General features: G+C 35.4%; 1 protein-coding gene across 1 annotated transcript in view; it reads right to left on the reverse strand.

Annotated features, from left to right (window-relative positions):
- DPYD (dihydropyrimidine dehydrogenase) overlaps window positions 1-13,204 on the reverse strand; it is a 794,060-nt gene that overhangs the window by 541,415 nt on the left and 239,441 nt on the right. Inside the window, 1 exon segment of the mRNA XM_036825276.1 lies at window positions 6,492-6,579. Coding sequence (XP_036681171.1) covers window positions 6,492-6,579 — 88 coding nt within the window.

The following is a 13,204-nucleotide window of genomic DNA, read 5'->3' on the forward strand; positions in this document are numbered from 1 at the left end:
TTTTGGGATGATTTGTTGTCTATTCAGGTATTCCACAGATGCAGGGTACATCAAGTTGATTGTGGAGATTTAATCCGCTGCTCCTGAGGCTGCTGGGAGAGATTTCCCTTTCTCTTCTTTGTTCACACAGCTCCTGGGGTTCAGTTTTGGATTTGGCCCCGCCTCTGCACGTAGGTGGCCTGAGGGTGTCTGTTCCTGTCCAGACAGTATGGGGTTAAAGTAGCAGCGGATTCGGGGACTCTGGCTCACTCAGGCCAGGGGGAGGGAGGGGTACACAATGCGGGGTGAGTCTGCGGTGGCAGAGGCCGGCGTGACACTGAACCAGCCTGAGGCATGCCATGTGTTCTCCTGGGAAAGTTGTCCCTGGATCATGGGACCCTGGCAGTGGCGGGCTGCACAGGCTCCCGGGAGGGGAGGTGTGGATAGTGACCTGTGCTTGCACACAGGCTTCTTGGTGGCTGCAGCAGCAGCGTTAGAGTTTCATGCCCATCTCTGGTGTCTGCACTGATAGCCGCGGCTCACACCCACCCCTGGAGCTCGTTTAGGTGGTTCTCTGAATCCCCTCTCCTCAAGTACCCAGCAACAATGGTCTCTTGCCTCTTCCGCAGGTCCAGTGTTTTTCCTGGACTCCCTCCCGGCTAGCTGTGGTGCACTAGCCTCCTTCAGGCTGTGTTCATGCAGCCAACCCCAGTCCTCTCCCTGGGATCTGACCTCCGAAGCCCGAGCCTCAGCTCCCAGCCCCTGCCCGCCCCAGCAGGTGAGCAGACAAGCCTCTCAGGCTGGTGAGTGCTGGTCAGCACCGATCCTCTGTGCGGGAATCTCTCTGCTTTGCCCTCTGCACCCCTGTTGCTGCGCTCTCCTCCATGGTTCCAAATCTTCCCCCGGCCCACCCCGTCTCCACCAATGAAGGGCCTTCCTAGTGCATGGAAACTTTTCCTCCTTCACAGCTCCCTCCCTGAGGTGCAGGTCCCATCCCTATTCTTTTGTTTCTGTTTTTTCTTTTTTCTTTTGCCCTACCCAGGTACGTGGGGAGTTTCTTGCCTTTTGGGAAGTCTGAAGTCTGCTGCCAGCATTCAGTAGGTGTTCTGTAGGAGCTGTTCCACAGGTAGATGTATTTTTGATGTATTTGTGGGGAGGAAGGTGATCTCCATGTCTTACTCATCCACCACCTTGTAGGTTCCCCTGAAACAGCTTTTTATGTCGAAGTATGGATGTTTGCATTTATTACATTTTTCCTACATTCTCTATATAACTCACTTTCCATGTTTTGTTGGCCATTTACTTGTTTTCTTTAACTTTGCTTAATCTTTATTTCTTATCCATAAAATAGAGTTAATAATATCTACCTCAAGGGCCATTTTAAAAGTTAATGTCATAAATTATATTAAAAATTGAGAATGGAATATTTTAGCTAATACTGCTACTACTAGCATTATCACCACCAGTCATATCACTATTCCTACTTGTTTATTTCATTTATAGTGTAATGCCAACTTTAAAATTATGTAGTAGCTATTTCCCCTTGTGTTTGGTTAATATTATAATACTCCAGAATTGCCAACATATTTTAACATCTTATCAATTTATTTTGGCAAATAGTCAAAACAGTTGCATTAAAATCAATAATTTAAAAATATTTATAGACTTTCTACTATGTGCCAGGGACTACACTATACACTGAAGATTTATCAGTGAGTAAGGCAGACAGACTCTTCAGCCTACAAGAGTTTAACTTCTACTAGCAGAAACAGACATGTAACCAGTCAATTATAATACATGGAAATAAGTGCTAAAATCCGATCTGAACATCCAGAGAGGGAACAGGGACATAATGGTGTGAGGATTGGTGGTAAGGAAGTGGCTTCATTCATCCAGGCTAAAGAGTGAAGGTAGGGAGTGGATCATCACAAGTAGAGAGAACTCCATGAAGTAGAAAAAAGGATATGGAAGAACTCAAATATGAAAATAATGACAGTTCTGGATCCAAGCAACACCAGGTCCAAAAACCAAGTTAAAAAAATTGAGATGAGGTAAAAGTGAAAACATTTCACATGTTTGCAACACTCAATTTTATAAGTGACTAAGACATAAGTTGTGAATAAATCATGAAGAGCCTTGAAAGTCTTATTCTAAGGAGTTTTTCCTGTATCCTGAAGGAAATAGGGAGCTAATTGGGTGGGGGGTAGGGGCGATTTAAATGAGGAAATGACATGATGAGATCTAATTTTAGAAAGATCACTATTTCTGTTGTGTGGTTAACAGTGGCCAAAGAGACTGGTTAGGAGGCTAAGGAGTAGTCTAGTAATATGAAGAGAGGCGAATAGTGATAGTGAGAAGTGAATTCAAGAGTCAACACAAGTAAAGCATATAGTGGTGAGACAGAGACTATTCAGCTCTATAATATCTTTCTGCAGCCTCTGCTTCCTTTGTATCTACTGTGACTGTAATTATGGATTTTACTGGTATTCACCCCGTAATTTCTTCCCTCTCTCAAGTATTAAAAACAAAAATTCAGAAAAAAAAATACTTTGCCAGAAGAATCTATAAAGTATTACCATTTTTCTGAGGGTGTCTTAGTGGATGTTCTTTCCCTGACATGCTTGCTTAGCCTTTTCATCACTGCCATGTTTTGTGAGAATATAAGAGGTAAAGTACCATAAAATGGACAATCAGAAATGGGAAGAGAAATAGGCTCCTTTGAAGCAAAGATTAAGGATTCAATTCTTCAGTCACCTAGAACAGTGATGCTTAGATTGGCTCCAGAATATAATCACCCAAAGAACTTAAAAAAAATATATACCTAGAACATTGTAGTCACTCAATACTTATTTAATTCACTCAACAGCTGCTTATTGAGAGGTGTTGGGCATACTATGGGGAAAAAGCAATTAGTACTTGAGGGTCTTTACAACGTAGAGCAGTGGCTTTCAAGCACTGACTATTAAGCCACATCTTAAAAACATATTTTCCATATAATGCAGTATGCACGTGCAAGCACATGCACCAAAAACAAATACACATATGATGGAAAAATATTTTTCGCAAAGTAACACCACAACAATGTGCAGCACACTTTTTGATATTTTCTATTTGTTTGTGCTCATTTTTTAATAATAAAAAAATCATGGTTGTAAACCATTATATTGATTTCAATACCAACCAAAGAAAGCCATCAAATACTCTGAAAAAACCTCATACAGAGGATGTTCTAACTCTATTTCTGAATACTGAAAGTAACACACTGTGCCGGTGCTTTTATTTCAGTAAAAATACCCAAAATTTAGAGTCTTTTAAAAAAATACCAATTATCTCAAAGACAACTAAATCCAGTTTGAATAAGACACAGAGCTTTATCTCACTTACCTTTATTTCACTTAGAAAAAACTAAACATCTCATGGGTAAAGAGACGTACTCTTTCAGTCTCACAATGATGTACACACAATGAGATAATTTCCTTAATGGATTCTGGAATTAGTTAGGGAAAAACCTAAAAGTGAGCAAGTTTTCACCAGCAATATTATACACAATACTAAAAATCAGGAAACATGAGAACACACTTCTGTTAATGCAATGGATTTATAAATCTATCCTTAATAAGTCATGTTTAATTAAAAAATAACTTTTTTTTCTTTTAGACAAACTAACATAGGATGAGACAGTAGTTATAATTACAGAAGAGCTATAATACGGTATTCCCAATTACAGAAGGAGAAAATACTCTTTTATCATTAAGTAACCTATGTAACCAGCATGCAAGTACTAAGTTCCAAGAGTTTTTTCTTTGCTATTAACTGCTTTACTGATTTCTCTCAATAAGGATTCCATGTGTCAGATACAAATGATGATGCACATGTATGGCAGAGACCTGTATTTTTTTCCTCTCTCTATATCTATTATCCCCCTTCTCTATAGAAATAGAAGTTTAATGGAGCATTATGTCCACCCAGCTAAAAGTTTTATGTCCCAACATCCTTTGCTGCCAGGTATGTTTATGTGACAAGGATGTAGACAATAAGATACAAACAGAAGTGATATGTGCAATTTCTGGGTCATAAACTTAAAAGGAAAGGAGTCCCCTTCCTTATTTCCAATTTTTGTTGGCAGGAATGTGGAAATATTGGCCACCTGAGAACCAAAGATGGAAGTTAGGTGTTGAGGATGGTTCATACTGTTAAAATGAGAAAGAACTAAACTTATATCTTATTTAAGCCTCTATTATTTTCCTTTCTTAAAGTGGCCAAACCTATATCCTAAGTAATGTAGATTTCCTATTCCAAAATGTACTCCTCTATACTGAGTGGGAAAAAGGAGATAAACAAAGTGAGTGAAGTTTAGTTACAACATAGAAGCATGGTGAATGAACAAAAGCATGTAAGGATGTGAGGCTGTCTAAGTAATAGGCAGTTATACGGTAATAGAAAGGTCACAAATTCCCAACTCGGCAATCAAGAGTGTCAAATAAATACTTCCTGGAGAATAAGGCTACTTGTCTTCTACACACAGATCCTTTTTTTTTGACAAAATGAAACTTTCTTGTATACGTTTCATACAAAATACTGAAATAGAACATAACTGCATTCTACACATCACTATACCAAAATGTCAAAAGATTCACTTCTCAGCATGAAAATGCACAGAAACATAAATATGAAAGGACTTCACATTTTAAATGTTTTATTCACACCTCAGTGCAGAGTCAAATGGAGTATTGTGAATGGGATGTAGCACTATCAAATAACATATGTAAGGGGACTTAATGGAATAAAAGAAAAGAAAACTCTGAAACATTCCTGATTCTTGCAGATGGAAGATATCTCCATGGCTGAAAACACTCAGAGTGATAAAATTCAGCTCTTCCAAATTTTGTTATAATTTGCTTCTTGAGCAATTAATTTGGAGATATTTCAATGTATTGGTTATTTATTTGGCCCCTTATCTCTTCAGTACAGAGATTCTTTGTAGACAAAGTTCATAGAGATACACTAAATTGCATTAGCATATACAACTCCATTAATAGAAAATATATCTTTTACATACAACTGCTGTAGGAAACCACAATGGTGAATTTCAAATAGCTATTTGAAAACACTGCCAATGTTTCAGCTCTATTGCCTGACTAAATTTTTCATTTATTATTAACCAAACATTTTTTAATACACATTTGTTGAGAGTAACAGCAACTTACTGATCCAATTTTGCTGGTTATTAGTAGAATATACATCAAAAAATACTTGCCCAATTTCTTTAAGTAAAATTCTCAGTACAAATGTAATGTTGAAAAATAAAACCAAAATCAAGGGTAGTGCTGCTAAAAATGGAACCTAGAGAATATATCTCTAGATATTTTCTCTTTCCTCTTCGTATCTACACATGATTATTGTACTTAGATAACATAGGGAAATACTGCTGACAATGGCACTCAAGTTTCTGAAAGAAAGGAGGGTCAGTACAGATATTTAGGAGCTAGAAGGCAGGAAAATTTATCTTCCTCTTCATAATTTTTCATCTAAGTAAAGGGAGTGACAGAGATGGTCTTAGACTTGGTATCAATTATCTAGTAAGAGAACACATACCGTCCTGATAAGAAAATTTAGTAGGCAGTAAAGCATTCCTGATTATTTTACTCCAGAAACACTATGAAAAAAGAGAGCCCTAAAACAAATGTTATCCAGTGTGTGATTACTTAAAGAGATGGAACAGTTTTCACCTCTGTGCAGGTTTATTAGACATTCCTATTCAAAGAATATGAACTAGAGAGGAGACAAACTAAAAGACATGAGGATGCACTTAGTTTATACGCCATAATTGTTCATAGTATGATCATATAAGAGAATAAATACAAAGTTCATAAGACAAAGAATAAATTAAATCAACCATTTGCTCTTTCTGGTTTCTCAGTATACAGGAAGTGGAAGGGAAAAGTATTAGAAAACTCAATCTCCGTGGGATATTTAGGCAAAATATGGAACCATAAGATACATTAATTGCCTTAGCAGTTATACACTGTCCATGTGACATTCAGAACTATGATTAAACATCTTTAAAACTCAGCCAAATATGAAAAGTCTTTAGAAAATATTGAAAAAAATAGAAAAAGAAAATGAGCTAATTCTCTCCTTTAATATCAACTTAACCAATTTGTTTAATCATAAAGAGAAAGCTACAGCATCAAGATATTTCTAAGCCCAAATTCTGAGCTTCTGTGGCATGACTTGAAAACACTTTGCTTCTTAGATGTTCGCTGGTGATGAGAGTATGGTGAGAGAATGGGAAGATAAAGACAGTCTTGCCAAAGTCAATCCATAATGAGGTGAGGCAGTACAATACGTTACAAAATAGGAAATTTTCTTTGGCCATTCATTTCTGTCTGCTCCTCCCTGAACAAACACAACTTCTACCATGAAAATGTCTGAAGGTAGTTATTCTTCTGGATATTATCAGGAAGTAAAAAAATATTATGAAGAAAAATATTTTAAAGTAAGCTACTCACCTATCCCAATGAAAGCAGCTTTGTACCCTTCTTCTTTCAAAGTGCTAAGAGTAATTTCATTCACTGAGAGGCTTTTACCACAAATTATCTGTAAGAAAAAACATTTCGGTAACTGTATTTTGGCATTTGAATGACTAAAACCTTAATCTTTAACATCAAAAATAATAAAAACTCCATATACACATATGTATGATTCCATATATAGATATGAAAATATTTTTGTCTTTTAGTATATAGGCTTATGTATACTAAATAGTATATAAATAGAACAAACATGTTTTACTTCATAGCTAAATGCATTTTTGCCTTTTAATTAAGTACCAGAAGAAAAGCTAGTGTATTTAAAATCAAGTCAGTAGATTTTCACAGTTTAATTAGTATGTTCAAGGCACTATGTGGGGCATTTTAAAGAATAAAATGATAAATGAGACAGTTTCTGCCTCAATGTGCAGTCAAGATCTGTGCAGAAGATGTACAGAAATAAGTATAATAAATAACAGAGTGTGATCAGCACATGTCTACAAGAACTCAAGGGATGGAGAAATTCATTTTGGCTGTGGTCATATAGATGAGAAAAAAGAGAAGTAGTGGGATTTCAATAAAGCCCTTTTTAAACTGCAGTATAGTTGATTTACAATATTGTGTTAGTTTCAGGTGTATAGCAAAGTGATTTGGTTAAACATATATATGTGTGTATATCTATATTCTTTTTTTAATTCTTTTCCATTATAGTTTGTTGTAAGATATTGAAAATAGTTCCCTGTCAATAAAGCCATCTTAAAAAATGGATAGGATTTTGGTAGGGGACACTGTCCAGGGAAGATGAGTAAAGTCAAGAGTCAGAGGGTAGATACTTCTATTAAAAATCACAGTACTTTGCTCAATTCCCAGACATGAGCCTATTTTCAGATCTTGAATCTGCTGACTGAAGAGGTGGTCAGGTCCCTAGAAAGAAAGACCCTGAAGCATCCTGGCAAGTAAATACTATAATGATTCCTCTATTCCTTCTCCAAAGGGAATTATAGCCATTTACCCAGGTGACCGTACACTGGGGAAAGGGGAATAATCACACATTTCAAGGACACTGGACAAGGTTCTTCACTGACATTGATACCTGAAGAGTGGGGACCTACAGTGATAAGGTGAAAAATGGAACCTGGATAAAGTCTGGTTCACAGTGGGCCTAAGGGGATCACAGATCCAGTTAGCGGTTATTCCCAAGTCTCCAAGTGTATAATAAAAATTGTTATACATGTCAGTAGAAAGAATCCCCACGTTGGGTCTCTGGTCTGCAAAGTAAGAGCTATTATAGCTATAATATTGGGAAGGCCAGAAAACTTCTGAAACCCTGGTCGAGAGAGTAAATCAACCACAATGATAGCCTGGAGTCGGTGGGATGGGGAAAGATGGTGGTGGTCCATGTTATACTTCTGTTTTATTTCCCAGTCTGGCCCTGCTGAGACTAGATGATTTCTGGAGAATGACTGTAAACTCCTGCAGGCTTGACCAAAGTGTAGCCCTGACTGCAGTGTCTGTGACAGATGTGGTATTATTGCAGATTAGTAAGGCCACAGGTACACTGCACGTAGCCATTGATATGATGAATGCACACTTTTCATCATGTTTCTGTGGAAGAGGGATCAGAAACAGTTCACGTTCATGGGGGAAAGATAAGAATATTCATTTACAGGTTTGCCTCAGGAATATGTCAACTCTCTTCTGTAATAATATATATAATCTGAAACGATCTGGCCATACCACAGAACATCATAGTGATCCATTACACTAAGAACGTCATGCAGATTGGACAGCATAAGCAAGGGGTAGCTAGTATGCCGGAGACTTTAATATGCCTGCCCTCCACAGGGCGGAAGATGAACCTTATGAAGATCAGGGACTAGCCACTTGAGTGAAGTAAAGGGGTCTACTTCTCAGGTATGTGCCAGTATATACTCTCTAAAATACATGACTTTGCTGCAATTTTGCACTCATTTACCATTATAAATAAGGAAGCACAATGTCTGGTAGGTTTCTTTGAGTTCTGAAGTCAACATGTTCCTAAAAACAAAAGTCTCTAAACTGTTTCATAGCAGAAGAACAAAGTTTACCCATTAAAACAATAATTGCACCTAACTTGCATAGAGTACCTAACTAAGTGCAAGACTCTCTTCTAAATACTGCATAGATGGACTTCTTTCATCCTCACAATAGCATTATGAGGTGGTTATCTTTATCCTCATTTTACAGATGATGATAGTAAGGGACAAGAGAGCTTTGACAACCTTTACCAAAGTCAAATATGTAATTTAACTGCAGAACCAGCACGTGTAACAGCTATGCTCTAACGTCTCTTGAGAATGAAGGGCAGAACCAGCACCATCCTCAAAGGCACAGAACAACATACTGCATGCGGAGAACTACTTGAAAATGTAGTGTTTCTGGAGTATAAAGTGCAAAGCAAAGAATAGAAAGAGAAAGTAGGGGGATAAAATGACTTTGCATATAACATAGGAGGGCATTTTTGTTTTACTAAAATACTAGTTCTAATTTTATTGGCAGATAAAGGAACCATTTGAAAGTTTACAACCAGGGGACAACCAAGGTGAGATTAATAACTAATATTCAGAACTCTGGAACATATCAAATACCAAGAAATAAACTGGACAATTAAATAAACACATATTATTAAAAGTACTTAATACTAAGTATCTAATAGTGGGTATTACTATTAGAGTTAGTAGAGTTAGATGCTATTAAAAGTAATGGATAATGAAGCTTTAGAATTTTATTTTTCAAAGAGTAGATTTTTTATTAAACTATTTCTGATCATAAAGAAAGATAAAAAGTTCTAGTGCTTATTTTTTGAAATGACCTCAATACCAATATACAATGAAGGTTAGACATAAAAGAAAACTACAGGTCCAAATATTCTAAATAAAATTTTAGTAAACTGAATAATACTACAATTTCCAAAGTTGAGCAGTGGAGTGCCCTGCCAATGGGTCTATCAGTGGAAGTGATACTCAGAATACTTGACTTTAGGTTTGGTTTACTAATTGACTCAGCAAAAAAATTGAAGAAAGACCCCCATCCTTCCTGAGGTAGTGTTTGTGTGCATGCATGTGTGTGTGCGTGTGCGTAGTTGAGTAGTGGCGTTATGTGATTTGTCAAACGGGATTGAAAATATCCCAATTTTTCCACCCTGATAGAGTGAACATGTCCCGGAATTTGTAACATAAAGGATGCACAGATATTTTGCGTTTCTCAGTCTGTTTCCACCCTAGCAGGCAACAGCGTGCAACTGAGGAATCAAAAAAGTTGAATTATACTTTTGTGTATCAAAAACTGGAAAGACAAGTAGCTTAACTCCTAGTGTTAATTTACTGGGACTGGGACCAGTAAGACTTTACTTACTGTAGCCAGACACTGTGGGACAGGGGGAGAATAACCATAACTGTGCAGTAAGTAGCTCCATGGTGCAAATGAGAACAAAGCAATAAAAACTATAACCAGTGGAGTGGCAAGCACAAGAACTCTTCCCTATGTTGGGGAATCTAGTCAAATTTCCCTTTTCTAAAGCCTAAAACCCCCAAACATTTGCCATCAAATCAAAAACTCACTCTCAGAAAGAACAAGGAGAAAGATTCTTTGACAAAATGTTAAAATTTTGCTTACATTATGACTTAGGAAATTGGACCAAGACGTGTAAAACTTAACTAAAACTGGGATTATATGACAACTACAGACATCAAAAACATTTTGTGGCTGATGTACTATGAAGTCCTAAGATTATTTGTTAAATATATATGATGGTAGAAAAATCACATTATGGGCATTTTGTTTGTGTTTTTGCTCCTTTTTCTCCCACATTTTTCATATATGTAATATTTTCTGTCATGATTTTCTTAGATATGGATTATAGCATATATTAACGTCCCTCTAATGTCTTTAATAATATATGCCTGGGTACTCAAACATCCCAGCTAAATTCAGAATAAAATTCGCTCCACATCAAGCTTAGTGTAAGAGTTATTACTATTTCAATAGAAGGGCTGAATATAATAAGCCCTGAGCCAAAGTTCCACCTAATATCTACTCCAGGACTTGACAAAAACTCTCTTTATGCATCCATAATATGTCTTCATACATATAATAATAATTTTAATGTAGGATTAAGGTTTACAACTTCTTTGGTGTGGAACTCTTTTTTGAAACGAACTATGTGACACCCATTATTAAAAAATACAGATAATAATGTACATGCTCTTCACATTTTTCTCATAGAAAATTTGGCTAAATAGACCAAGTATATCCAGAATCTCTAACATAGAAAATAAGATAAAATAATTTAAAAAATAAATTCAGCTCTTTTTAGACACAAAATTATTTTGTTGGCTATTAATGTACATGTTTCTCGCCTTCCAGTAGACATAAAATATGACTTCATATTAGTTTTCAGTAACATCCTATAATATGGAAATGCTTGCTGCAAATAAGCATAATGACAAACAAGATGATGTAGAAAATTTATCAAGAAAGATATCTCAGGGCTTGCCTGGTGGCTCAGTGGTTGAGAGTCTGCCTGCCGATGCAGGGGATACGGGTTCGAGCCCTGGTCTGGGAAGATCCCACATGCCGCGGAGCAGCTAAGCCCGTGAGCCACAACTACTGAGCCTGCGCGTCTGGAGCCTGTGCTCCGCAACAAGAGAGGCTGCGACAGTGAAAGGCCGCGCACCGCGATGAAGAGTGGCGCCCACTTGCCGCAACTAGAGAAAGCCCTCGCACAGAAACGAAGACCCAGCACAGCCAAAAATAAATAAATAAATAAAAGTGAAATTCTTTAAAAAAAAAAAACTCTAAAAAAAAAAAAAAAGAAAGATATCTCAGATATTTTTGTTCAAATTATGAAGACAAATTCCTAGCGATTATAAATTTAGTTTAATCAAAGTAGAATTCTGTCAAAATATTGAAAAATGACAAATATACATATTTTAAACATATTTAGAAAAATATAAAATCTTTATGGGGATTTACATTTTTAGCTTTAAAAAATAAAGTCAGTAGAAATATTATAAAGACTATGAAACAAGAATATTTATATATACCTAAATTCTGAATTGCAAAACAAGAAAAGAGTATTTAGTCTAAAAGACTGGTAACATTTTCAGACACAAATATCACAGGGGACTTTGTTAAAGTCTACCTAGGGTTAAAAATAATTGACAGTGGTTTATGCTGAAATTTTTATTCTAAAATAGTTTTATAAAAATATAACAGCTTAGAGGCTATTTCCTCTAAAGAATATTTTTATTATACTAGGAAAAATCCTTTGATGTGAAATTAGTTGAGAGTATACTTGATAAGTTGAAAATCTTATAACTTGCTGATAAGTAAAGTAAAAAATTAAAATTTGAATTCTATCACAAGAATACAGAAGCAAATAAAAATATTATCCTAAAAACTCTGTTTTAAAAGGGAAAAATTATTCAACCTAGAAAAATAAAAATTAAATCAGTATGCAACTCAAAAGGTTGAGAAAGAATAACAAGCAAGTGTAATCATAGCAGGGGGAAAGAATTAATAGAGTCAGCAATTAGTGAATAAGGAAACATAAAACTCTGAGACCTGATTCTTTCAAAGATTACATTAACTAGAGAAACCACTATCTAGTCTTATCAAGAAAAAAAGTTAAGAACACACAATATATAAGTTTTAAGATGCGAGAGCAAATACCATCACAGGCACAGATGAGGTATTTTTATTGTATACTAGAATAATATGTTTAAATCTATGCTAATTAATTCAAAAGTCTCAATGAAACAGAAATTTTTTCTAGGAAAATATATACTGACCAAATTAGCATAAGAATAAAATAGGTGGAAAGACTGTGGAAGATTTTTTTTAAAACATCAATGTTCTGTTTCTCATAAAAAGACTGAAATCAGATGGATAAAATTTTCAAATTTAGCAAAAATATAAGTATCAAGACAATATTCTTACCAATAATAAAATAATGAAATGCTTGGAAATTTATTTCTATAAAGCTAGCATAAATCTATAACCAAAATCTATAGCATAACCAAAACTCACAAAGATAACAAATAAAAAATAAAGCAAAACAAAGACAGACTTTCAGTAGCTTTGAAACTCTATAAAGCGAGCAACAGAATCTATTCCCTGTTGTATTTACAGTTTTAATATTCAGTGCATAAATAAGTGAATGCAAAAGAAATTTTTTAAAAAAAACTCATAGAACAAACCTAGTTCTAGATGTACAGATATAATAAAACATGATGCAAGATGTATATAATCCAGAAATGCAAAGATTAATATAACTCAATACATTATCTGAACACAGATTTTCAAAAGGGGCAATTAAAAAATTTAACACCCCTCCTCCATTAAAATAAAACAAAATAACTTAGAATATGTTACTATTCTAAGTCTAGAAAAAGAAAACATTTACTCAATATGATAAAAATGCTATTTCAGAGATCAGAAAAGATGCCATGCATTACCACTTTTATAACATACTAGTGACAATGAAATAGTGGAAGAAAAAAATATATATATATATAAAATACAAATAGAGGGGTTTTTTGTGACACAATATTTGACTGGAAAAATTCGTCTTAGAATAAACAAGAACTAATCTATCAGCTATTAGATATGAAATAAATTGAAATTACTCAACGAGAAATTTAGCTGAAGGA

Source organism: Balaenoptera musculus, chromosome 1, assembly GCF_009873245.2.
Source record: "Balaenoptera musculus isolate JJ_BM4_2016_0621 chromosome 1, mBalMus1.pri.v3, whole genome shotgun sequence".
NCBI classification, from domain to species: domain Eukaryota; kingdom Metazoa; phylum Chordata; class Mammalia; order Artiodactyla; family Balaenopteridae; genus Balaenoptera; species Balaenoptera musculus.